This window comes from Macadamia integrifolia, chromosome 6 (genome assembly GCF_013358625.1).
Source record: "Macadamia integrifolia cultivar HAES 741 chromosome 6, SCU_Mint_v3, whole genome shotgun sequence".
Classification (NCBI taxonomy): domain Eukaryota; kingdom Viridiplantae; phylum Streptophyta; class Magnoliopsida; order Proteales; family Proteaceae; genus Macadamia; species Macadamia integrifolia.
Window position 1 is genome coordinate 33,897,745 of NC_056562.1, and position 27,046 is coordinate 33,924,790.

General features: G+C 38.3%; 1 protein-coding gene across 1 annotated transcript in view; it reads right to left on the minus strand.

Moving 5' to 3' along the window:
* Positions 1–19,079, minus strand: part of LOC122081715 (protein PIR-like) — an 88,033-nt gene extending 68,954 nt beyond the window's left edge. The window contains exons 1-6 of the mRNA XM_042648919.1: positions 18,912–19,079; positions 18,237–18,407; positions 6,036–6,112; positions 5,828–5,930; positions 3,969–4,088; positions 3,713–3,856 (exon numbers count right to left, since the gene is read on the minus strand). Coding sequence (XP_042504853.1) covers positions 3,713–3,856; positions 3,969–4,088; positions 5,828–5,930; positions 6,036–6,112; positions 18,237–18,407; positions 18,912–19,064 — 768 coding nt within the window. The 5' untranslated portion in view covers positions 19,065–19,079. The remainder of the gene's footprint in view (positions 1–3,712; positions 3,857–3,968; positions 4,089–5,827; positions 5,931–6,035; positions 6,113–18,236; positions 18,408–18,911) is intronic.
* Positions 19,080–27,046: the final 7,967 nt, after the last annotated feature.

Below are 27,046 nucleotides of genomic sequence, written 5' to 3' on the forward strand. Positions count from 1 at the left end.
TCAGGCAATTTGAAGGATTTGGTGGCTATGGAGGTGCCCATTGTGGATTTTCTACATCACTCCTTAGCACTGAGCATGGGGGTAGGTCAGGTGTTGGGTCATCTTTCGCCGACAACATCTTCTAGTATTCAGCCCAACCATTGGTGCCGGTTCCACCGAGTTTCCGTAGGTTAGGATACCTTAGATATGTTGATGATGAGGCTTAGAGGTGGGTGTCATGGACTAATAAAACAATTAGGCCCAAAACATGTCAAGGGATACATATATGGCGCATTCCGAGGAGCAACTATGATTTATGTAAAACATACACAGCTCGCGGAATGGACCCACCAAGAAACTCCACATGAAATTGAGTGGTGAGTGTTGAATTCTTTTTTTGTATTCTAATGCATGCTTTGTTTATATTGATAGCTTATTTACATTTCCAATAGCTAAATTATAGACTCAATGCTTATAATAGAGCAAGTGTACAACAACATTCAACATAATCTAGCAAATTTGGTTCCAAACCACATGAACCATTTTAGGAGGTTTTTTTTTTCAAACTAATTCATGGAATAGGTGCAAAATGTTAAAAATAGGCAGCACAAAGAAAAAACAGGTAAAAAAAAACACTTTTTGGGCCTCAAAACCAAGGTTTGAATTTGACCCAAAAAAATACCAAGTTTCGACTTGGTTTCAGTCAAAACTTGTGAAATCTCGATTTTGGCAAAGGTTGAAACCGGCCTTGAAACCGGGATTTAGAAGCTTGCCCTGATCTTAGGAAGCCATTGAAAACTTATTTGTGTAGGTAAAATTATAGTGACTTGTTTCCCTTTTATAAGCTTATGCTAGTATAAGTGCTACAGTAATGTACAAGCATAAATGCCTCATAAAATGGAGAGAGCCTCCATGGTTAGGTTAGCCCCGATTCCCTAAGCGTCCCCCACAAGGGCTTGCCTCTATGGCTAGCCTCCCTAACTCCAACCACTCTGCCCTCGTGAGGTCCCCTCCCCCCTCTTTTGTTCCTCCTCCCTCCCCTTCCCCCAAGCCATAGGCTTGGCCTAGAGCTCTCTTCTCAACCTTCCCACCCCCTTGCGAGAAGGTCTTCCCCTCCACTTTGTTCCTCCAAAGATCATCGATTATGCTAAGAATGCCTTCTAACCTGGGAGTCTGCTCGACCTGCCGACCATAAAGCTTCCAAATGAAAAATGTCTTTGTTGGACACCTCATCGAAAAAAGCCCTCCATTCGACATAGTGAAAGTCTCACTGTCCAAACAACGGAGATTTAATGGGCTATTGGATATGTATCTCTTGGCAACGAATTTTTCATCTTCAAATTCTCGAATGTAGAGGAGAAGATTTGTCCTTAAAGGTGGCCTTGGTGAGTTGGGGAAAATCCCATCTCGCTTAGGAATAGGACAGACACTTACAACTCCATAGGGTCAATCTCAACTCCATTCCACTGTGTATTGAGCTACCTGGCCTCCCCCCTTCATTTCTGGTGTCAAGATGGGCTCAAAACATAGACAACTTAGTGTTGGGGAAGCCACTCTTCTTTGATGACCGGACTAAGAAACAATATATGTTGGCCTTTGCTTGAATTTGTGTGGATGTCCCAACCAATATAGTGCCCCCTCCTCCATTTTGGTTGTTGATGATGAAGGTTTTACCTTCAAGCAATCTGTTGTTTATGATTGGCTACCCCCGATGCCTTGTATGCTGCGTATTTGACAATGATAACAAGCAATGCCAATCTTCTCTAGGAGATCATCATCCTCTGCCTAGCTTAGCCTCTGCTGAGTCCAACCCTATTCATTCCACTGTTGCTCCTCCTCAACCCTTAGCCTCTACCTCCACTGCCGCCTCCACCATTCCATCTACCCTCCTCCTTCCATTACCCACCCAAAATTAGGTAAGGTCCTTAAAACTCTCCACTCGCTCAGCCATGGAAGAACGAGTTCCCTCTACCCTAGATCGAGAGATTTCTCGGCTTTTGGCGCACTAAGAGGACACAATGAAGTCTCCTCTAACCGATCGATGGTCCATTCATCTAAAAGGACCGTTGGTCCGAATAGCTTTTCTCTTCTGCAAGACATTGATGTCGACCTATTGGATCCCTGCCATGTGATGCTCGAGGCTGCCCATCTCCACGCAAACTGCCCTTCGACCAATCGCTATCCATCTGTGGCTTCTCAGGTGTCGTATGAAATCTTGCCACAGGCATGGTCTGTTGTTCCTGATATTTCGCCCCAGGTTGCTGCTCCCTCGCTTTCCCTACACCCCTACACCCTCACGACATATAGCTCTCCCATTTTGCCCCTTCCAGTGTCCTCTTTGAGGGGGCCCACTATCCTCTCTCCTTCCCACCCCATCGCCCCTTCCTTTGGTTGACCACGCTAGCCCAATTGGGCCAACTTCTTCTCTTTGCCCACCCTGACCACTCCTAATCCCCTTATACACATCAGCCCATCCCTTTCTCCTCCATTCTTCCACCCCTAATCCCATCCTTGGGTTGGCCCCTTTGCCTCCGATCAGCTCCGATCCCCTTCAACCTCTTATGGTCCCCCTCCCCCAGCCCCACTTGGCTCCCCTTCATGTCTACCATTGGCACAACATCCCCTCCATACCCTAAGAAGCAGTCTTACAAAGACTATTCCACGCCCTCCAACAAGAAAATTTTGCCTCAAGTATGGAAATTTGTAAGATTGTTCTTTGTCATGATATAATCCTATAATTTGGTGGGCCTTTTTCGCCTTGTGGGCCCTCCTCTCCTGGGTAGCTCTCTTTCTTTGAGTTTGGGACTGTCATTTATTGTATTGTGTTGTGTTGGGCCCTGCCTCCTCCTTTATAAAGACAAGGACTTGTGTTTTGCTTGTTCTCCCCCCCCCCTTTCTTTCCTTTTGGTAATGAATTTTTTATTCATCCAAAATATAAGCACTATATTAGCAAACCATAAATAGCACAGGTTCAAATCCTCTCAAGTTGTGCATCAGAAAACCTCTCAGAAAGCACTTATTTAGATGACTAATCCTCGCAATAGTCACTAGTAGTTATACTTAATTTTGTTATCATAGTTGTTTAACCAATTCAGCAACTAAATAGGTCACAAGTCAGCCATGCGAGAGCCAAGAGTCACTTTGATTTGTTTCTCATTCTAATCTCTCACCATTCTCCATTCTGCTTCATAGCATAAAATAGTTGTCAAGGCCCACTTAGGCGTCTAGGCGCCCCTTGCTGGATGCTTTCTTGGGTTGCCTAGGCATCACCCCCCCCCCAATGCCTTAGGACCCAGTTGCCTTGACAACTAAGCACCATATTCAGAATTAGATTGTAAAGTTAGATCAGCGAGAACTCAGAGGCCTTAGGGCCAATGGCTCACATCAGAAGCTCAAAGAGAGTTACAAACAACCACCATAAAAGGCCGATTTATACAGATGAAAATAATTTTTTTCATGAATACTTTTTTTTTTAATAGGGTTTTAATTAAAATGAAAAAAAATTATTAATTCAATATAAGTGACACTTGTCATTAACAGATTTCAGTATCTTCTCTCATTAACAGATTTTAGTATCTTCTTTGAGCAAAAATGTTTCAATCCTTCGGATATAATGGATTACAAAAATAAATTGACTTTTGAGAGGCAATAAAAAGAAAATTCATTAACAAAAATAAATCTATACTCATCGGCTCAAAATAATTTTCAATCAATGGTAAAGAGAATACCAAACCTGGGAAGCAAGTCGACTAGAAAAGGAAACAAGAGAGATGTTCTCTTGCATCTCATTCAAAATCAGACTGAATGAGTCCATTGAAAGATCTTTCGAAAGCAATTCATGGGAATGTCTTAAGATATCAACGAGCTTCTCTAATTCCTGGATAGACAACCATCACAAGTAATATTCATTCTCTACCCAGTACCACACACACACACACACACGAGAGCGAGCGAGCGAGAGAGAGAGAGAGAGAGAGAGAATCACTCACCACAATAGCACACAGATCCTGAGACTCAAAACGGTCAAACAGAAATTCAAGGTTCTCTCTGAATAATTTGTTCATACGTTCAGCAATTAAGCTCCTTAAATCAATGGTCCTTCCCAATAGCTACATCATAAACAAAATTTATAATTTAAGCATAAACATTTGGCAATTTTCAAACACTAGGAGTGAAGTGCAGCAATCCGCTCACCAAAACATTAAGGCATCGGCAGTAAGCCACTGGGCCTAGCTTTTAAATACATAAAATATGCCAAATTCATATAAAAAAGGAAACGAAAACTAAAGACAAAACAGAAAGAATAACATGAAAAGATGTGCTTTTAGAAGGAAATCCATTGTAGCTGAAGTATTCTCTAAGAAAATTACATACTCTTAATCAATTTTCAAGCCCCCAAGGGGAAAAAAAAAACACATTTCAGACTTATGAGGCAAGTGACCCCAAAAATTCATGGTTCCTTGGCCCTCACTTAAGGTGAGCCATATATTCCTTTCAGAGAATAAGTAATAAGTTGGCACATGGCATAGTCTATGGCTATTGAGCTACAAGTCTCGAACTATTTGTCATTTGCAATTTGCAAGCTGTATCTCCAATTGTTTCACTCATTTCACATCATTGTCTCACCATGATTCAATCCGGTTTTGTAATAAAGTCTATTGTTCATTACTTCATTGTATCAAAGATTTTTGGTGTATCAACATAAGTTTGAGATTTGGGACTTATTAACTGAGCACAATTAGAAGTCTCGTACAGTCGTACTCTCATGTATGTGCTGTGCAGGGTTAACGTGAATCCACCCGAAACTATAGCTTGAACCAAGATTCAGTTCCATGCCAAGCCCTTCCAAGACTTTGGCAGGAGATTTGGTCCACAGGCCATGCAAACCCAGGTTAAGTTTTATATTTTAAAGCATCAGATGTAGAGGGGATCCACCTAATCAAATCCCAGGTAAATTAATCAAACTTTTCAATGGCTAACCAGATAGTGGCTATTGTACAGTCTCAAGAGCTGGCAATGAAAACATTATCCAGCGACCTACTAAGATGCATCCCAACTAACTAAAGACTAGATTATGACCCTGAATGCAACAAAATTCAGTCCAATTAGAATGTCAACGAATTAAGCACAGATTCTTAAATTAACTGCTGAAACTAACACTCATTTCTTCTATAAATCACTTTGAAATTGGTGCACTTCATTTTCACTGATTATATTGCATCACCATCCATTCAGTGTTTGTATCCTCTCTTTTTTTAATTTTGTTTATAATGGATCAAGATACAAAAACATATTGAGAATAAATCCCTCAATGATAGTTCCTTTTTCCATTTATAAGACAGTATAATTTTCTACATTGTCTAACAAGCAATATATGTACAAAGCATGGGGCATTTAAACTCATAGTAATGGTAGGATCAGAAAAGAATGCATTCAAGGGAGTTTAGGAAAACACAGTATTCATGTACAACATACACCCATAAAACGACATTTCATGAATATTATCCCCTCGTCCCCCCCCCCTAAAACAACAAGAAGAAAAAAAATAAAAAATAAAGTCACACCCGATGGAAGCTTAAGTGAAAGGCTTCATAATTATTTTAATTCATTTGTATGCATTTCCTTACTGCTCAGATATTACTACTATCATTTCTACCAGTTTGAAAAGTCTTTTACAGACCACAGATCCAAACTTGATGATGCTTCAAAATTTGACTGAAAAATACGTCCATTGCAAGTAGCTAAAATGCTGACAACACTACTCTTGGTAAAATACCTCTTAAAATTGAAACATGTCATTTAAGACTGAAAAGCAGCTTATAGTAAATATATGCAAAGATATTCTTACCTTCACCCTGGTCATCTTTAGCAGTGCATTGAATCTAATTGGTTGAATAGAATATTTTTCTCCATTGTCCAAGGCAAAGATGAAAGATGGATCAAGTAGCTCACTGTCAGAGGATTTTAGACCAAACATAAAAAATAAAATATTAGACATATTAGTTAGAATAAATAAGAGCATCAATAAGTAATGAAAGCCAGAGGGTAAGGCCTACCTCGCTGCCCAGCTTTTATAATATGTGAAAATAGTTTCACTCAACTTTACAACCAGTTGATCAAAACAAAGATCCACCTATAAAAACTAATAAATGTGAGACGAATGGAGCAATTCTTCATTCATCTCAAATAGAACATCCAGGAACAATAAATGAACTCCATTGTTACACATATTATAATAACCTGATTGGAAACACATCTATGTTTGATTCAGTGGCAGGAATCAGGATAATAATAAGTAAAAGCCAAATGTAGGAGAAAGGGTGAAAAAAGGTGAAAACATTTGAACTAAAACTGAACTTAGTATGTACCCACTAAACAAAGAGGTCAAATTAATGATTGCTTCACCATGATGTCAATTCTTCAGGTGCCTTTCAAAATTCATTGAAAAATGAGAAATTCTAAAGGAAGCACATTTTCACGAAGGTCAATTTTTCTTTATTTGTGATGGGATTTTTTTTTTTGGGGGGGGGGGGGGGGTTGTTGGAGGTAGGTAATAAACTTCATCAAAAACAAGGGGGGAGGAAATAAGACCAGCAGGCCTGAACAAAATCAAACCTTGCACAATACTAAAAACAGAATCAGTTTCAAGGAAGAGCATGGCAGTATTCTATAGTTCAGTCCTATTTTTTTCCACCATTGATAACCATCAAATGAAAATTTATTAAATAGCAAAGGAAAATACAAGAAACAGGTCACTGATACTGACATACCAGAAACCACAATACAAAGAGAGTAACCCGAAAAACCCCAATCACAGATTCCCACAAAATCCCAAAACAAACCCCAATTAGCCAACTACAAAGCTGCAAAGCAACCTCATACAAACCTTGATAACCTCATCCGCCACAGTATTAGCAGATCATGACTTCCTAAAGAATGAGCAATTCGCCTGGGCACCCAAGAAATGAATTTGTCTAATAATATGGCTGAATCTCCAAAGCCCTTCCGCAGAATCCCTTGCCTAAGCTGTAATGGTTGCTGAATCACCCTATGATAGTTATTGAACTTTGAAACCATCCCTTCTTACTCTTTTTTTATTTTTTTTTTTTTATTTTTTTTTGGGGGGGTGGTTTTTTTTGTCTTGAGGGATATGGCTATAATTTTCATGTCTTATTAGTATTCTTCTTTGCCTACTAACTGGGGGAGGAAGACTCTAAAAGAATGGAAGGGGTTAAGGATTTTGCAACTTTCATTCATTGAAATAAATTCATTAATTTACCACTGGAGTCCTAGATCATTTACATAGTCTGACAGCCAACAAGCACCAATTATTCCTTGTCCATATTTTTGGTATCTATAGATACATCAGAAAACATGTGAAAATCGTCTGCCGCCGCTGCACCGTTGCACTGAGCATCGGGTGGCTGGGAGCCCCTTGGGGTGCATGCCCAGATGCTCTCAGCCATCCGATGCTCACCGCACCCCACCGCTCACTGCAGAGGATGTAGACTCCCAGAAAACTATGTTCGTGAGGTGCTCGTAGTTGCTATTTCTGATCACAAATCATGGCATTTTCATGAATTTCCTTCAAGAAGGAAAAATCACCTCTCACATTCAAGAATTTTTTGCACAAGTCCAAGGATACCCAATCCATCTTCTAGAATGGCAGATAACTTCAATCTAACTGGATGAGCTGGACAAAGGAAAAGTTGAAACAATGGGATTTTTTTTTTTTTTTTTTTGTGAATAAGAAATTCATTAACCAATAGAAAGAAAAAGAAAGAATTTACAAGCCCAAAGGCAAAAGAAAAATGGAAAGAGCCTACAAGAGGAGTGGCAAAGCCATATAAAGGGGAGAGGGAGGCAAGAAGGGAGTGGGGAAAAGACCCCAGAACACAACCATGAGCTTGTTCCTTGGGGCATCAAAGAGGCATGTGGTGAAGTAACTAGAGCTTAGAGCCAACATCAAAGAAGATGGTATCCAAATCCTTTCAAAAGAGCTGGAGTTGGAAGTCCATCTACAAAGGTTTCTCTCCATCCAGATATGGTTGACCGTGGCACAAAAAGAAAGCTTGCCAGCGGTATCAATAATGATCCAGCAAAAGTCACGTCCATCCATATCCATTCCTTATCCACAATCCAAAGGCAAAGGGATTTTCCTATCAGGCCAGCGGAAACTAAGATTTTTTTTTTTTTCCAAATAGAGGAATAAAAAGGGCCACTAAAAAAGAGATGATTGGGGTCTTCAATAACATTCTAGCAGAGGCAGCAGGAGGGGGATATGGGGATGTGGTGGTAACGAAGGAAGGATTAAGTGGGAAGATAGTTAGAGAGAGATCTCTAGATAGTGAAGCTATGACGAGTGATGTGCCCTTTGAACTAGAGAATTTTATGCCAGAGCATAGGTGGGTGGTGGAATCTAATAAAATTCTAGGCTAAGGAGCAACTATAGATGCCAAAGGGGGAGGGAGACCAGATGACTTTGTCTCCTCTACCAAGATGGTGGAGGAAGGAGGGGAGGGAGGACCAAATGTCAAGGAGGGAGGGGGGGGGGAGGGGGAGACTAGGAGTTAATTGAAATGATGGAGGCAAGCATAGAATCTCTAACTAGGCTAGAAGAGTAGGCACATCTAGCTCCCACATCAGATAAGAGGGCACCAAAAGGGTGCCAGTTATCAAGCCAAAGGGAGGTGGAGAGGCCATCAGAGATAGAGGAATTAATAGCTCTAAGGGCGATAGGATGAAGGTTTAAGATACTACGCCAAACCCAAGAGGCATTGGAGAGGAGGGGCACAATCCAGAGGGAATCATTCTTAAGGAGAGAAGAGTAAACCTAGGAGAACCAAAGGCTATTGGGTTTAGAGGCAAGCCTCCAAATAAGCTATAGGGTTCCCACAGTGTTGACATCGTGAATTCTTCAGAGCCCTAGGCCCCCTTCAATGGAGGACCAACTGATGAGATGGAGGAATCTAGTAGAGTCTACCTTTCCAGAGGAAGGTACACATGACTCCATGATGGATTCAACAGTCTTAATGGTAGAGAGAGGTAGTTTGAAGACACCAGACCAGTAAATGTCGCAAGATTGAAGAACAAATTTGATGAGCCCAAGGAGAGCTTGCCTTCCAAAGTTGAAGCCATTTTCTAGGATGAGATCAACCATAGGAGTACAATGGTGAGGGTTGAGCCGAGCAGAGATGAGGTGAAGCCCAAGATACTTTACAGGAAGGGATCTCAGGGAGAATCTAGAAGCTAGGAGGAGAGAGATTTTAAGAGACTCAGACACTCCAGAGAGGAAGAGATGGGATTTTAGAGGATTGATACGAAGGCCAAAGAGGGACTAAAAAAGGCGAAGGGAGGAAAGGATAGATTGGATGGATAGAGGGTCATCGTTGAAGAGGATAATCAAATCATTAGTGAAGGCCAAATTGGTAAGGTTGAGGGCTTTAAATTTCGAAAGGGCCGAGATGAGGTGGAGATCGGTGGAGGATTAGATAGTTCTGAAGAGGACTTCAGGGGAAAGGGAGAAGAGGAAAGGGGACACCTTGGTGGATACCGGAAGAGGAGGGGAAGAAGCCAATTGGGGAACAATTGACGAGGACAGAGAATCAGGGAGAGGAGATACATGAGTTGATTGAATGAATAAAAGTAGGGGTGGGGGAAGGACAGACAATGAGGACATTTGAGATGAAATCCCAACAAATGGTATCAAAAGATTTGTGGATATCAATCTTTAGGAGGGCAGGGAGAGTGGGATTTTCTATTGAATACTTTGACAATTTCTTGGCAGAGGATGATGTCGTCAGCAATCTTTCTACTAGCGATGAAGGCAAACTGGTTTGGACTGACATGAGAATCAACTACTAACTGAATCTTGTTGGCCAGGATGTTGGCTATAAACTTAGGGAGATAGACCTGAAATCTGTTATAGAGGAAGCTCCTTCTTTCTTGGGGGTAAGGAAAAGAAAGGTATCATTGATTCCAAGGATTTGGAGGGGTTGAAGAAGAAACTACGGAGGGCAGTAAAAAGGTCAGATTTGATGATGTCCAGTAGTGGGAAAAGAATCCCATAGTGAAGCCATCAAGACTCAGGGCTTTATTAGCTTTGTGGGAGAGGAAAGTCGCAAAGATATCTTCGTCAGCCAAAGGGAATGGCATGAAGAAGGGGGGACAAATTTGTTTATGATACCCTAGGGACTCAACGGGTAAGCTGAGCGGAAAAACAATGGGAATTATCAATTGGTGATGTGGGAACAAGAAGAAAGAAATGGAATCTAAACTGCAAATATTTGAATTCTATAGAGAAGATAATGGGGTTTTTTGATGGATGTGTTGGAAGGGAAAAGGAAGAGTTGGCAATGGCTATGCAGCAAGAGAAGTATGGAAGCCAAATCTTAAGTTAGGTGACAAGTTTACCAAATTCTCCCCAGTTTTGCAAATTATAGATGAAAAATAACAGATATTGGGAAACACATAATAGAGGGAAACCATAAATATTGGAAGATAGAAAATGAAATTGCGGTCTTGAGCTTCTACAAGAAATTACATCAATCTAGTCAGGGGAGAATTGTATTGGCACTTCCGAGGGTGAAATTCATATCAGAGAGCAAAGGATGAATTAGAAGGCGCATTTGAAGAAAAAATTCTTCAGATGATAAAGGTGCGTAAAGGATAAGAGGCTAGGTCTGGATGGTTTGGTTAATCGTTCCATTAAAAGCGTTTGGAAGTGGTTGAAGCTAACTCGTTTAAGGTGCAAAAGAATTTTACACAAGGACCAGGTGGAATATTGAATCCATAGTTCAAAATCTAGCCGAGATCTTGGTAATCTCAGGTTTTTTTTTTGTTTTGGCGAGATGAGATGTCCTACGAAATACAAAAAGGGCATCATCTTGGTCAATATTTCTGTATCTCGGCCAAAATTTCTGTATCGTTTCGGCGAGATACCGAAATTTGACACCAACCAATGCCTATAAATACATCTCGTTTGGGGGAGTCGAAATCTCGACCCCAACTCATCCGTCTCGGTGAAATTACGGCTCTTCCATGCATTTGAACACAAAATCACTCTATTGCCCACTATTTGCCACATCATCACATCTATTGCCTTGAAGACCACTCCAAGTTGAAAATCTACACATTTTAAGCTTTGGAAAGGTAAACCACTTTCCCCAAAACCATATATTTTTTAATAATAATATAAATACATGTTGGATATAACTAGATTTTTTATATGTTAGACACTAGAGGCCGATCTATGACTTCACGGAGTCAATATTTTTTTTTTTGTTTAAAAATGCATTTTCCATCAACATAAATTGTATCTTTTTATGGTTAAGATAGCTTTGATGAACTTAATTATATATATGTTACTCACCATTGGCTGGGAGTTAGGGAGTTGCATAGTATATTACTCAAGTACCCTAAATATCAGTTAATTAATGTTGAGGCATGTTTGATCATGGCTTGGATGCATTATTTAATTGTTTTACTATCATATTATATCTTGTTCTAGCAATAAAGCAGGTAAAATCTCCAGATTAGTTCGACGATTGCTGCCAAACAAGGGTGTAACTCTAAAACACTATCATGTTCTAATATTTTTGCAAATTTAAGTTCTAAGCATGTTTTATTAACCTTAAAACAAGCTACCCACCAAGTTTCAGGTCACAATATGACCGTTTGACCACCGAAACAGTCAACCAAGTAAAAAAAAATCCACCAACTCGCCGAGATTTTGGTATTTCAATGGGTCTGAAACCACCGAAACGAGACGAGATTTTGAACCTTGATTGAATCTAATATACTTTTTATCTCCTTAAGTTCAAATTTCGAATGAGTAAGGAGTTATCTCCAGACTACAAAAAATTGTTACATGGATTCTCCTTCTAGTTCTAGGCAGAGAGTTAATCAATGGTGTGCTTCAAGGGGCCTTCCATAGCCAGAAGGCATATCCCAAATGGTTTTGATTGCTTCTGAATGTAGGGGTTGGGTAATAAGGAGTGGGGAGGATTATAAGACAGAATTTGGAGAAGGAACATAACAATGATGAGTTTTGCTTCACAAGGTAATGAAGGAGGTAGGCTTCATGGAAAAATATAGGAAGTCAATGAATTAGGCACGTTTGGTAGTCATCCAGAAAAAAGTTTCTAGCGCTTTTTTCGTTTTATGGGAACAAGAAAATTGAATCTTCTATTTTGTGTCCATAGTTTGTTTCCTCTTTTTTTTAAATGAATCGGGTAAACAAAAATGGAAAAAGGGGAAATGTAGAAACATGGTTAACTATGTTTCAACATTTGAGAAACGTTCCATTTGGAAAAAATATATATTTCCCCAATGGTCTTTGTCTCCTTGAAACTCTGAAGAACCAAAACTGTTGTTGTCTCTTTAAAAATCTAAAGAACTGAAGTGGTGAAAAATCCGTGAAGATTTCTTGCTCGATCCCTACTCTCCCTCAACACTGCTGATCATTGGTCTCCCTCATCCCTATCTCAGTGAAATCAGACGGAGAAACCCTTAACCGTGAAGAAAAAATCCCGCTTGATTCCCTCTCTCTTCCTCATCCCTGTCTTGGTGAAACCTTTTTTTAAAACAAGTTTACCAAACACCATTTTTTAGGCAAAAAAACGGTTTTTTAACATAGATGCAGAAAAATCTAGTTTTTTCACAAAACGTCGTTTCTGGAACATAAACATTACTAGACGCAGCCTTAGTGTTTATCCACAGAATATTTTCATTTTAATTTAATGTTGCAAAGAGGAAGGTATTCAGATCAACAAGTAAATCGGAGAAGTTGACCCTTGTCACCTTTTTAATTTTGTTCATGGATGAGATGTTGAGTAATATTTTCGGTATGGGAGAGGAGATGGATCTGCTCTTAGAGGTGAAGGTGGGTAGTTGTCAAGGCGGCACCTAGGGAACAAGGCACATTTGATGGTCCAAGGCATGTTGTTAACTTATTTTATGCAAGAAACATCCACCATGGTCACCTTTGTGACCTGGGCAAACATCTTTCAGTGGTCTGCCTCTTATAATATGTAATTTTGACCATAGTTGTCTAGGCGACGCATTGCCAAGCGCCTTGGTCACCTAGACCGGTGCCTTGGACGCCTTGTTTCTATGCCCCTCCAATGCCTTAGATTGCCTAGACTCCGACAACTATGATTTTGATTTATTTGATTCGTTTTCTAACATTAGTATTTGCTTGTCTACAGAATTCTCATGCAGTGCCCCACATGGAATACAACAACTCAGTCTTATCCTAACTAAATGGATGGGGTGGGCAACATGGATCCTTTCCCTCCAATCAGCTCTATTCGACATCATACCTGATACAAGGCCTAAGCTATGCATGTCTTTCGTCACCGCTTCACCTAAAGTCATTTTAGGTCTACCCCTAGCTCTTTTAGATCCTTCAATCTGAATAAAATCACTCTTCCATACTAAAGCATCCAAAGGCCTCCATTGAACATGGTCATGCCACCTCAAACGACTTTCTTGTAGCTTATCATGTATCAAAGCTACTCCCAAACCAGCTCTAATGCGATCATTCCTTACTTTATCCTCCCTAGTTTTACCACTCATCCATCTCAACAACTTCATCTCTGCTACACCGAGTTTATCTACATGATGCTTCTTAACTGCCCAACATTTAGCACCATACGTCATAGTCAGTCGTATGACTGTTGTATAACATTCTCCTTTAAGTTTTAAAGGAATAAGTTGATCACACAACACTCCCAATAAGCCTCTCCACTTCATCCATCTTATTTAATCTTTGTGAAACATCATCCTCAATGTCACCTTCTTTATTTGTGATCAAAGTTCAAGATCTCAATCTCGGCATCGGTTTCATTAGGAAAAAATACCGAGATTTGGCATTTTTTGCCCGGTCATCTCGGTGGATGGTTTTGGTGGCCATATTGGCTTTTTAGCCCCTGAAACTTATCAATTAGCCTATTTTAGGCCTTCTTTATTTTTTACCATACTTCTACGGAAACAATGGTTTTGAGAAGTTGTTTCTACCTAAAACTGTTTTTGAGAAGAAAAGGATCTCCAAAGGTTGATGATGAAGTGATAATCTCCAAGTGTTGAAGTTGTTAATCTCCACTATAGAGAGGCAAGAGGTGTCGAGTAATGTCGAGTTGAGGGTCCAAATTATGTATATACCCCACGTGACTTGGTCTAACTCGACCGAGATATTTACCGAGATCTCAATCGAGATATTATACATTTCATTATATCATCTGTGCCCTCATCTCACCAGGCCAAAAAAAAAAGAGTTAATAATGAGATCTGAGATCTCGAACCATGTTTATGATTGAGCCTATAAACCTAAAATAATCACTTTGCAGCACCTCCCACTCATCAATTTTCACAACCTCATTATTTGTCCTAGTGTAACTGCAGTTACATACCATATACTTTGTCTTCGTTCTGCTTATCATAAAACCTTTTTTTATTCCAAGGTTGATCCCCATAACTCCAACTTGACATCAATCCCTGCTTTTGCTTCATCCACCAAAATATTACCATCAGCAAAAAGCATACACCAAGGAACTTCATCTTGAATGTCTCAGGATAAGCGCAAACAAATAGGGGCTTAGCTGATCGTTAGTGTAACCCAATTGTAATTAGGAATTCACTACCTTGAACCCCCCCCCACAGTTCTTATACTAATCACTGCACCATCATACGTATCTTTAATTATGTCCACATATTTACTTGAAATACTTCTCTTCTCTAGTACTTACCAGTTTAACTCTCTAGGGACTCTATCATAAGCATTTAATAGGTCAATAAAGACCATATGGAGATCCTTCTTGCAATCTCTAAATCTTTCCATGAGCCTTCTAAGTAAAAAAGCTTTTGTCAAGGATCTTCTTGGAAAAAAAGAAAAAACAAATTGGCTCTCTCTAATAGTAGTTTCTTTTCTCAAGTAGGTTTCAATAACCCTCCCCCATAATTTCATAGTATGACTCATTAGTTGAATGTCTTCCATAGTTATTGCAGCTCTAAATATCACCTCTATTATTATAAATCAAAACCACAATCCTTCTCCTCCATTCATCTGGAACTTTCCTTGTGCTCATAATCTTATTAAACAGCTTGATTAGTCAAGATAAATCACAAATTCCTAAGTTCTTCCACACTTCTATTGTGGCCTCATCTCGGCCTTGTGCCTTGCCTACTTTCATCCTCCTTAAAGCTTCATGTACTCCAGACACCCTAATTTTTTGTATATATCTATGACAAGTGGTGTCTTGATGGGTAATGTAGTCTTCTTAGACGCTATTACTCAAAGTGTCTCAATTCATTATTTATTCATCCCAAAAAAAATAAAAAAGTGTCTAAATTCAATAGGTTGCAAAAAATAAATTCTCCATCTCTCCTTAATGTCCTCATCCCTCTTTTAGTACTTTACCACCTTCACTTGTTATACATTTAACATGGTCGAGATCTCTACTCTTCCTTTCCCCCATTTTAGCTATGTTATAGATAACCTTTTCCCCTTCCTTCGTGTTTAGATTGTTATAAATATCTTCATATTTTTTCGCCACTGCTTTTCCGACAATGTTTTTAGCTTCATTATTAGCAAATTTATACCCACCATCAAGTCTCCAAGAGGAATAACGTTTTCCATTCGATTCACCTAGACATCTTTAGCAACCTTTTTAATACAAGTTGTCATCTCTTTCCACATCACATTAGTGTCTCCCTCAAAATCCATTTTCCTTCTTTGACCACTTAATCAATAAATGGTTTCAAAATATCTCCTTTTAAGCTCCACCACTTTATCCTAGGGAAAATAAGCTCACCTTTCATACAATTCTGCGTAGTGCACTACATGGAATCAGGGATTAAAAAGAAACGAAAAAGAAAAGAGAAGAAAAGAAGTAACAGTGGGACTCCTCCAAGATTCAGATATCAGTCCTCCACTTCCCAGCTCTTGTCAATTTTTCTAACCCCCAAGGAGCATCTAGCTTCCTTTTCCCTGCAATCTACGCCTCCAATTCTGGCTCTGAGAGATCCTCTATGGTCACACATCTGTCAGATTGCTTTGCAGGTTGACCTCCTCCTTGGATCTCATCTCGGGACTTACTGTTTTTTATTTGCTCATGAGAAAATGGGTGGAGAGCAGCTTGATGTCACCTCCATTGATACTTTTAACGACTGCCTTTAGGACATTGGTATGGACAATCTGATATGGACTGGCCTAAAGTTTACTTGGTAACAGAAGATGTGGTGATCTCAGAATTTCTTGCAAGATGGACAGGGTTGTTGTCAATAAAGCTTGATTATCCTCTTGACCCTCCTCTAATTCCATCTTTCAAGAGCCAGGCATCTCAGAGTATAGCTCCACTATCATTCACACCCAGCCTTACATCTCCTTCGGCCTCAAGCCGTCCAAGTGTTCCGATATGTGGTCTTCGCATCTTAACTATCTCAACATTGTTTAAGAAGCCTGGAGCAAGCCAGTCAAGACTGACTCGGCTCTCATCTCCTTCGCTCAGAAGCTCAGAAACATTAAAGGAGCTCTCAAATCCAAAAACTTCTCTTGCTTTGGAACCACCAGCTCCTCGATTTCAATTTGCAAGGGTAATCTTACATTTGGTTGAGGCTGCAATCTGATGGTTACAATTCCTTGTTGGCTGAAACGGAAAAAGCTCTTTCCAAAGATCTTGAATCCTTGTCTTCTCAAAAAGAAAGCTTTTTAAGGCAGAAATCTAGAGTGAAATAGATTGAGCTCGAGACTCAAACTCAAGGTACTTCCACAGGACCTTGAAAGCCAGGGCAAACATTAACTCCATCTCCATGCTCCTTTCCACTAATGCCCCGAACCTCATACAAAAATAGAAGACATCAAAGGGGGGTGGCAATAGGATACTCCATGAAGTTATTCAGGCATCATCCCCTTCCTCACTACCATGCTAGACAATTTACTTGACAACTTTCTGTCCCAGAGCCTCTATAGCTCCCTCCAAGACCCTTCCTCTAAGGAAGATATTATTTCTTCCCCAAAGCCTCTTCACTTTATGTTTCTACATAGAACCATATACCAAATGGCATGAGAAAACCTCACCAAAAAGGCATAAACAAAGTCATTGTCATCCCAAACACCCCATTAACTAGCTACATGGCCTTGGCCAAAAACATCCCCATAACCTTCCCGCAACCCCCTTATCCAATGCACACCTCATGAGAAAGAAAGAAGCAAATCTAAAGATATTGATGTCTACATGAGCAGTGTTTAAAGTATTGGTCCGTATCGTACCGTATCGGCCAATACGTTACATACCAATACGATACATGGAATTTTTAAAACCGTTTTGTATCGATACGTATCTTACGATACATACTGGTACGCACTGATACACCACCGATACGTACCAATACTCTATGGAAAATTCAAAATAGAAGTGAAATGTACATATCGGTATGTATCGACCGATACACACCGATACGTACCGATACAGTTATAAAATGGCCAATATGGGTAATTTTTCAGAAAAAAAAAAACACAATTTTTTGTGGTGTTTTTGTTTCAAAGTTGCTGCCAACCATTTTTCTCTCTAACTAAAGTGGAAATCAATGTTGGGAACAAGGATTTTACATTTATGGGACAACTACAACCTTGGATTCTTAGTGTGACTCTCAATTTACTATTTATGCATAATACATATTATATATAGCTTTTTTTAACTATTTTTTTATGCAAAAGTGTATAAAAAAGTGTTTCCTATCCATTTATGTGCGTATCTTAGTGTATATCTGATCCGATACAATACGGTACCCTCCGATATGAATCTTAATTTTGGCCGACCGATACGGCAACCGATACCGATACTTTAATCCTTGTGCATGATACATCACATGGTGAGTTATGACCAGATAGCTTTAAATCGATTTCATTGATGTCCAGGCACCTTGGATGCCTAGTTGGTTTCGCCTTGCGTCTAGGCCCCCTCCAACGCTGTGACAACTATACGTGGACCAGTAACCTAAAAAGTGATCCTTTACGGCCAAAGTGGTGAATACTTTCTTTTTCTTCTCCCTCTAAGAATAGTAAAAGCATAGCCAAAAAAAAATCTTATTTTCTCGAGAAAGAGGTACATGAATGGAGTATCATGTACGCATTAAAACAAAAGCCCCATACACATACACAAACTACATCTATGGAAATCAAGAAGGAAATTTAGTGCCACAAATACACGCAATCTGCAAACTTTCTTTAATTCTAACAATTTTTATGCTTCCAATACCTCAGCTTCAATTTCATCATAGAGGAAACGCTGCTTCAGCACAACCAATGCATGTTGGGCAGAATCATTATAGATGTCAAATGGCATCAGTATGCTCTCAAGTAGACCTGCATCCTGGGACTCAATCACAGAATCCACTAGCATCCATGGAAGAGAGCATTCTATGGGAAACTATACAAGGCAAAAAAAACAAAGATAACATCTTTTAGAAGCAGTAGAAGGATAAGATAAAAAAAATATTTCAAAGAAGTGCCAAAGTAAATGAAGACATTCACAAGGTTACTGAACTTGGTCTCTTCGCAGGGAAAGGTAGACAGATGGATTTACTTTGTATGGTATATCTTGTCAAGTTTCAAGGAAAACAAGCTTTTAACAAAGTTAAAAGTTGGTTCAAATGCCACAAAGGATAGTTGAGGTTACTCATTGATGGCACTTTAGCATTTTTGTAGAACTTCCGACACACTGAGACCCTCATGGCATTGGCCATTTTGGACTGAAATTCGACCTATGAGAAGGGTGTGTGGTACCATGCAAGATGGACCAATTGAATGTTTGACAAGTAATACTTGGTTAGTGTTACCAAGTAATTTGAATTTTGAACATATGTATCGTCATATGTGCTTGTGCACACATGATAAATAATCGAATCCTGCAAATAAATCCAATTGATTGTACCTGGATAACACGAGAAGACTCCAAATAAAATTCTCTAAACCAGAGGAAACCAAGATCAGTTAATGTTGCAATGGTCACTGCAAACATGATGAATAAAAAGTTCGTCAAGGTAGGACTGATGATTGACATCACAAGAAAACAGTCTCTTCCCATTTTATATTGAAAATTCAGGAATATCTGACAAGATGAGTTAAAGAGAAAAGGGACAAAGCGTAATAATGAATTTCAATTAAAAAATAAAAAAGAATAAAAGAATAAAATTTGGTTATCAGACTTAAAAAAAAAAACCATATAAATCATCAAGTGTACAGTATTAACAATTTAATATCATATTCGAATTGGAAATTAGATTAGATCTTTATAACAATAGAAAGAATTTATTACTCTTATGAACTTTTCCCAGAAGATTACACCATATATGGTTTGTCTGAGACATCAATTAAAAAAGAAAAGATTCAACATGATAAAAGAAACCAAACATCAGATCCGTCTCCAAGTATATCACTCATGTAAATTCTTCTCTCCTTTTAGGACCCTCAAATTTTATCCAAGACTTCCATGCATATTTACCCAATGTAGCCACCAAATTCGGCTCAGCCTGACCTGACACTAGTCAACCAAGGGCTTCTACCTTCTAATGACAATTGTATTTGAATTATAGAAGGGCTTCTAGATAATGCATCGATGGAAGTTGTAGGCTTTTCAGAAAGGTCCCTAAACCATATTCTTAACCCAAACTGTGTTTCTTGTTTTCTGAAAATCAACCAAATTAAGAAAAAATAAATAAATAAAGAATGGGACCAGCACCACGTCAGTGTGCTGCTAATTCTACTTATTGCAATATCCATTTTCTGCAATTAAAATTGGAGCTATTGAAAGATACAAGAGGTTGGGGCAGACAATAAACAAGCAAAGCAGTCAGATTACTGTTTCCAACTAGACTTGATCAGATTAAACTAGAAGTTCGGGAATTAATTTTCTTTATAAGTCGTCAAAGTTCAACCAAACCTTCATGGTTTTTTATGCTTCGGTTGATTTACAATCTAATTTTTCAAGTCTTTTTTTTTTTTTTTGGTAAGGTTTTTTCAAGTCTTCTCTCTTTTCTGGAAATGATGTTGTAACAGTCTGATACAACAATGTTGTAGACCTACCAGGAATTATAGGTATAGGGTCAAATTTGATGAGTGAGTTTTCAAGCCTATCAGGGTACCCTTATACACTGAATATCAGAACAGACGTAGATTGGTCTGCTTTTAGCAAAGTCAATTTTTACTAGTCACAGTTTGGCATGATTCTGAAGTTCAAACAAATTTTCAATTTGAAAGGTGCGGAAGGACTTTCTTCTTGGTTTAGAGTGGGGCTAAGTAGCGCCTTTACGTCTAAGGGTGCTTGTTTCCACTCATTGAAGATTCTATCTACAAAAGAAGGTCAACGGGGGATACTAAAGTAGCTCTCACTGACACCATCTACGAGAAGGTAAGGTCGTCTTTCTTTCTAGCCGCCATACGGTTCGACTGAGAGGAGAAGAAGAATCCGAGAACAAAATGAGAGGTAGCTAACCAACTTCTAGGAGAGACATAATTGACCGCATTGATCTCAGTAGCTACGCCACCTACGGAATTTAAAGAACCTAAAGGAGCATGAGTCATATATTCCGCAGAACGCCGTTCTTGCCAAGGTTGTATGTAAGCATTGAAGTTTCTAATACAATAAACAGATGCATGGAATCTTAGAAAATCAAAATAATATATGTAAAATTTGTGTACAATGAAATTACCAAAATACCCTAGACCTAAACATGGACTAGGAAAAAGAAAACATGAAGAGGGGTGGGGGGAGAGTATAAACATTATATTATTATTATTATTATTATTATTATTATTATTATTTTTTTTTACAAAGAGATCAATCTCCAAAAAAATAAAGACACACATCTGCCATACGCAGGATATCCAAAAAAACCACCACCAAGGCTCCCCACCTTCGGCATTGCCATCAGTAGGTAAACTACCAAAATAGGAATCTAGGTGTAAACTGAGGCCTCAACCATAGCCTAGCCCAAACTTGACTCAGGGCTAGAGATTACCAGCACTGGCCCGCCCTTAGGGCCAGAAATCTTAGCCCATGCCTTGTTCAAGCTTAGGGCGAGCCAGGGTGGATTTGGACCGATAAGCCCAAACTTACTCCCCTAATTCTACTTGATCACACCACTAGGTCCAATCATACCCATTGATTTTAAAAAGTCTTAGTTACAAATATGATGGTAATGGAAACTTGATTAGACTCTTGGGAATGAAGAATTCAGCTAAGTGGCCGTGCCGAAGAGAGAAAAAGAGAGTCCTTCCCTTTAAGGGTTTCACCATTGAAAGAGCTTCTTCTAGCTGGTGGCAAACGGGTTCAACCAGTGCTGCTTTCGTTTGGAGGATTTTTATTTGCGAATCTAAAGGTAACTCTAACCCTTTGTTGATTGATCGGCAAACACCCTATTATATGTGATGATGCGTGCTTGATGGTCAAATATCCCTCATAAATGTTAATGTTTTGCCCTGTAGTGATGGAGATGCCCGTCAATCCTACAATCCCTTGTTTGGTTAAGATTCCCTAACCTAATATCAACAATGGCATGATAAGTTTTGATTCTTTGATATTGATCCCATACGGAGCGTAGAACCAAGGACTGGGTGCCCTTAGACATGCAGCCCAAGGCTCTACATGACCTATAGTGATCCCAACCCTTGGATCTGTGCTACACTCATTGTAGCTATATAATCCGACTCCACGCGACACAAGCCAGAGACCATCGCGACTTAATTTCTGTTGTACTGTTTTATTTATTCTGAACCTTTTGTACATGTTACAGTAAAAAAAATAATAATAATAAAATAAGAGTTTCACCATTGAAGGAGTTTCTTCTAGCGGGTAGTGATGGGTTCAAGTGCTGCTTTCCTTCAGATGATTTCCCTTTGTGAATATACAGTTAACCCTAATCCTTCTATAATGATTGATTAGAAAATACCCTAAAGCATGTGAGGAGATATTCTTGATAGTCAAATATTGATTTGGCATTCCAAATTCCCAACAAAAGTGAGTGGGGCTACTAAGGTGCTAAACTGCGCAACGAATTTCCAGGAAAAGGAAGCTAAATTATGAAAACTTTAGACTTCATGCATTAGTTGGAGTCAATTATTCTTATATCACCTTAACATTAGCTCCGTCTATTGAAATTCCATCATTGAGGACATTAAATCCTAAAGATAATATTTAAGACTCCATATAGTACTTTTTAAGTGATGTACAAGTATCGTGTCTCAACACACACAATACATCTTGAAGATGTAACAAATCCTCATTAGTTAGTTTACTTTTTTTGGCTAGGAGGAGGGAACCATTGTACCTAAGATAAGATCCTATAGATAAGATTGGGTAGAGAAAATAATTCTAATCAAGGTAACCTTTATTAAGGTAGGTCCCTTGGTACAAGAGGCATACTAAACTTTAAAAATAAAACAAATATAGAAGGAGGATTCCTTAGTCAATAGCTTATCCTCCAAGTCTAAACACTGAATTTTGTCACCTTAATATTCCTCCTCTTTTGCTACTAGTGCTTTGAGCTTGAAACAATTTTCAGGGTTTTATAAATGACCTTGGAGCCCTCTCTTCCAATGTTCAAAGACACCTTAGAGTTCCTCTAAACTTAAAAATTGTGATTTTTCATGTTCTGTTTTCTCTCTCCTCTCACGAGCAGTCCCTCGATAGTCCCTCAGTGGCCCAAACCCTTCGAGAAGGTCTGAAAAAGGTAATCTTAGAAAAATCCATTGACAGGAAAAAAACCCAAGAGTCCCTTGGTTTGTGTACTGTTTCAATAACAAAATTTCTAATTTTTTATTTTTTAGTAATAAAATTTTCTATTATTTAATATAATATATTTGATTTTTCATGAAACTTTTAAGTAAAAATATATATGGGAAAATACTGGGCAAGCAGTGGTCTGCCTAGCCTTTGCCTCTTTCTGCCTTCTAGTGAAAAGGCCACCTTCCCTCCCTTATCTCATCCCCCTTCCCATGTGTCTGCTACCTTCCGGCTTACTTTGAGTGGACAACGTGTCTATCCCTTCCTCAAATATATATATATATATATATATTAGTAAAAATACACGTGCAAATGCACGTGGTGGTAGTCTCCTAATTAAACATTTTCTTAAGACAATATTATTAGGTTAATCCATTTGAAGTAAGTTCTGAAAAGCTTGGTGAGCTGATTTTTCAAAGTTTGTATTTTCTAAAAACAAAATTAAACCTAATTATTCTGAATACAAGAGAGAAAATCCACAAACTAAATAGTGCAATTCCCATAATAGAAAGGAGATGGGAACATGAAACATAAAAACATGTCTCGTCTTCATCTACGGAGGTCTTGAGAATGGTATTAATTTCACAAATAATTCTCTCATAGCATATAACAATAATACTAATAAACCATAATATTACAAACCATGGAGACTGATTAAGAAAAAACTAATCTCTGATCAAGTCAAAGCAGTGTACGTGAAAACATGCTTGCTTTCCGCATCCTCTGGAGATTTTTCCATAATATAGTGCAATAACTTCTCCACCTGAGCTCTATCTTGAAGATTAAATTAATTATATGAGATTAAATGAATTATACTACATTGTTCATGTGGAGTATCTGAAATTGAGAAATGCAGTGCCAGTGATCCGAGAGAAAAAGAAGCTGAAGTTGAGAACTTTTGTGCTACTGTAATAGAAAAAGAAATAGGAATTTGAAATATTCTGAACTATTGTTGTAAGAAACAGAAAATTGAGAAATCGTGGGATATTGTAGTTGATTTTTTGTCCTCTATGTGGTATATATAAGGAAAGATTCTATTGCATAAAAACTAGTAAAGTCGATGAAAGTTGATTGAAAGATACAATTTTTATGCAATAAATCTATCCATAATTATGTGACTATAATTTTGTGGTTATTTTTTTATCCCTTTAATATGTAATAATTTTAATTAATGATTACTCCACCCCTTTCTCCTCCATGTTCAGAGAGACGAGTGAGAGAAAGATAATTATAGAGAGAAAATACCCCTTTCTCCACGTTTAGATTTTGTAAGGGACGGAAAGAGAGATTTTAGGAGCTTTTTTTTTTTTTGTATATCTCTCAACATATTTACCTTTTTAATATCTCCATAATTATTTATTCCCTTCCTATTCTCCATAATTCTCTGGAGAATCTCCCCCCATTGTGCTCAATGTTTATTCCAAAAAGGATGAGTGAGAGAGAGAGAGAGAGATTTAAGGAGGAATAATAATGCATTTGTTTGATTTATAATTATAATAGCGCAATAAATCTCTCCATACTATAATTTTGTAGTTATTTTTTTTATCCCTTTAATATGTAATAATTATAATTAATGATTACTCCACCCCTCTCTCCTCCACGTTTAGAGAGATGAGTGAGAGAAAGAGAATTATAGAGAGAATATACACCTTCCTCCACGTTTAGATTTTGCAAGGAATGGAAGGAGAGATTTTCAGGAGCCATTTTTTTTTTTTTTTTTTTTGGTATATCTCTCTCCATACTTACATTTTCAATGTCTCCATAATTATTTATTGTCTCTATGGAGAATCTCCCCCCATTGTGCTCCAATTTTTTTCCAAACACGATGAGTGAGAGAGAGAGAGAGAGAGAGAGAGAGATTTAAGGAGGAATAATAGTGCATTTGTTTGATTTATAATTATATGACTTTTTAATAGTTAATAATTATAATTATATGCCTTTTAATACTCTACTCTCCCCCTTTCTCCTCCACGTTGAGAGAGAGAGAGAGGAATATTATATGTATTTTTTAATTTTTTTAATATTTAATTAATTAATAATTATAATTAATTATTACTCTCTCCTTTCTCCTGCACGTTTAGAGAGAGAGAGAGAGAGAGAGAGAGAGAGAGAGAGAGAATAGAGAATTATGGAGAGTTAATTATTATTAACTTCTTTTTTGTTGGTATATCTCTCTCCATAATTGTTCATTCCATCCCCATTCACCATAATTCTCTTTATTTCTCTCTCCACTCTCCCCCTATCTCCTCCACGTTTAGAGAGGGAGAGAGTGAGAATTATAGAGTTTATTATTATTATTTGATTTATCTTTCATTTTTAGGGGTGAGAGGATGAGTGGGTTTAGGGTTTGTAATTATATGCCTTTTTAATACTCCACTCTCCCCATTTCTCCACCACGTTTAGAGAGAGAGAGAGAGAGAGAGAGAGAGAGAGAGAGAAAGAATTATAGAGAGTTTATTATGATATTTGTTTCATATTCAATTTTGAGGGGATTTTGGTCATTTGGGGATTTTTTCGGGTGTTTTTTGGTCATTTGGGAATTTTTTTGGTAGATGTAAATGGTTTTTTGGTCATTTTAAAAAAGTATACCAAAAACAGGGAGTACGTACTTTTATATAGTAGTATGATATATATATATATATTTACATTATTTATAGTTTTTTTATATATATACTATTTTATTAATATATATTTTTTTCAATACTTTTGGATTTTGTAATATATTTTGTTAATAAAAATAAATGTATATTGCTGCGGTTATTCTAAACCGCGGTGGAATGTGTGGTTAGGTCACAAATGGATGATGAACATATATATATATACAGTAAAAACCGTGGCCATAAGTGAAAGTCCAAGAAAAAAATTCGACCTAGGTTATCCTTTTCCAGCTCTCATTCCTTGCTTCTACTTCTTTATTTTATTCAAATTTTTTTAACAGTGAAAAAAAGTAAAAGCAGATAGAAGTGTAAGTTTTGTCCTCTCTCTCTCTCTTGTTTTATTGATTGTGGGAGAAGGACGGCCAGGTGGGACAGGGAGAGGGGTGGGTTGAGTTGTATCAAGGGTACTCGGCAAGGTCTAGACAAGAGGTGGGGTGGGCTGAGCATGGAGGCAAGGGTGGTGATAAGGGCAGGGGCAGAAGCAGAAGCAACAGCAACGGCAAGGGTAGGGGCAAGGTGGGTGGTGGCCTACTACAAGGTGCACAAGTACATCTTGTGGGGTGGGCGATGAGGAATGGGGTGTAGGGGTGGTTGGATGGGGGTGCACAAGGCCAAGGGTAAGGGTTTGCAGGGGGAGAGGTGGGGGTGCGCAAGGGAAAGGGCGGGGTTGACCGGGTTAGATATCTTACTAATTAGATTTAATGAACTTAAATAGATGTTAAATTCAAATTTCATTAAATTTAAGAAAGCTATTACCATCTCTGTCAGGGAGATCCCATCTCCTCCATGTTATTCGTTTGATGATTTATTCTCCTAGTGGAGTAGTAAGGTATGGCTTCCTATATCAATTATTGCACCTTACCACATATGGACAGAGATGAATAGAAGAATTTTTGAAAACCAGCAGCAACCGACATCTTATGTGGTGGCAGCTATTGTTCATGATCTACAAGATTTCTCAAATCAGATCTCTATGAAAATATCCTTTGTGGCAGACCTTATTGCCCAAAAAATTGATAGTGGTAGTTACTAGACCTCCCACAAAAATTTTGGAATTTTTCATCTCTGGGATACATCAAGTTAAACATTGATGGTGCTCATTCGACAATGTAGGGTGTTCAGGAGCAAGTGGAGTTTTGAGCTAACTTGTTTTTCGCAATATGAAGGCATAAGGACAAATTATATATTGGAATTCTCTGCTTTCTTCATTGGGTTGGAAAATGCTAGGGACAAAGGAGTTGATGAGTTGTGGATCGAATGCGAAACACCGGTAGTTGTAAGTTGTATTGAAATTATGTGATTCCTTAATGCTTTGAACAAAAATGGTGGCATCTCAGATAGTACCTTGATAACATCATTTGGAAAATCTCTCATTGTTACAGGGAGGTTAATCCATTGCAGATAAATTAGCAAAACACGCTACAACAACTAGAAGTTTGACTATCTGGAACACATGGCCTCAATTCGTTAATCATGATTTGAATTGGGAATTACACAGAGACTGAGATATGGTTTATATTGTAATTTTTTTTTTTTTTTTTTGATTGGATCACGAAAAAGTGGATGAGAAACTTCTTTTGTACGGGCAACGTGGACTCTGTGAAAGCTAGTATTGTTAGCTAAGATCAA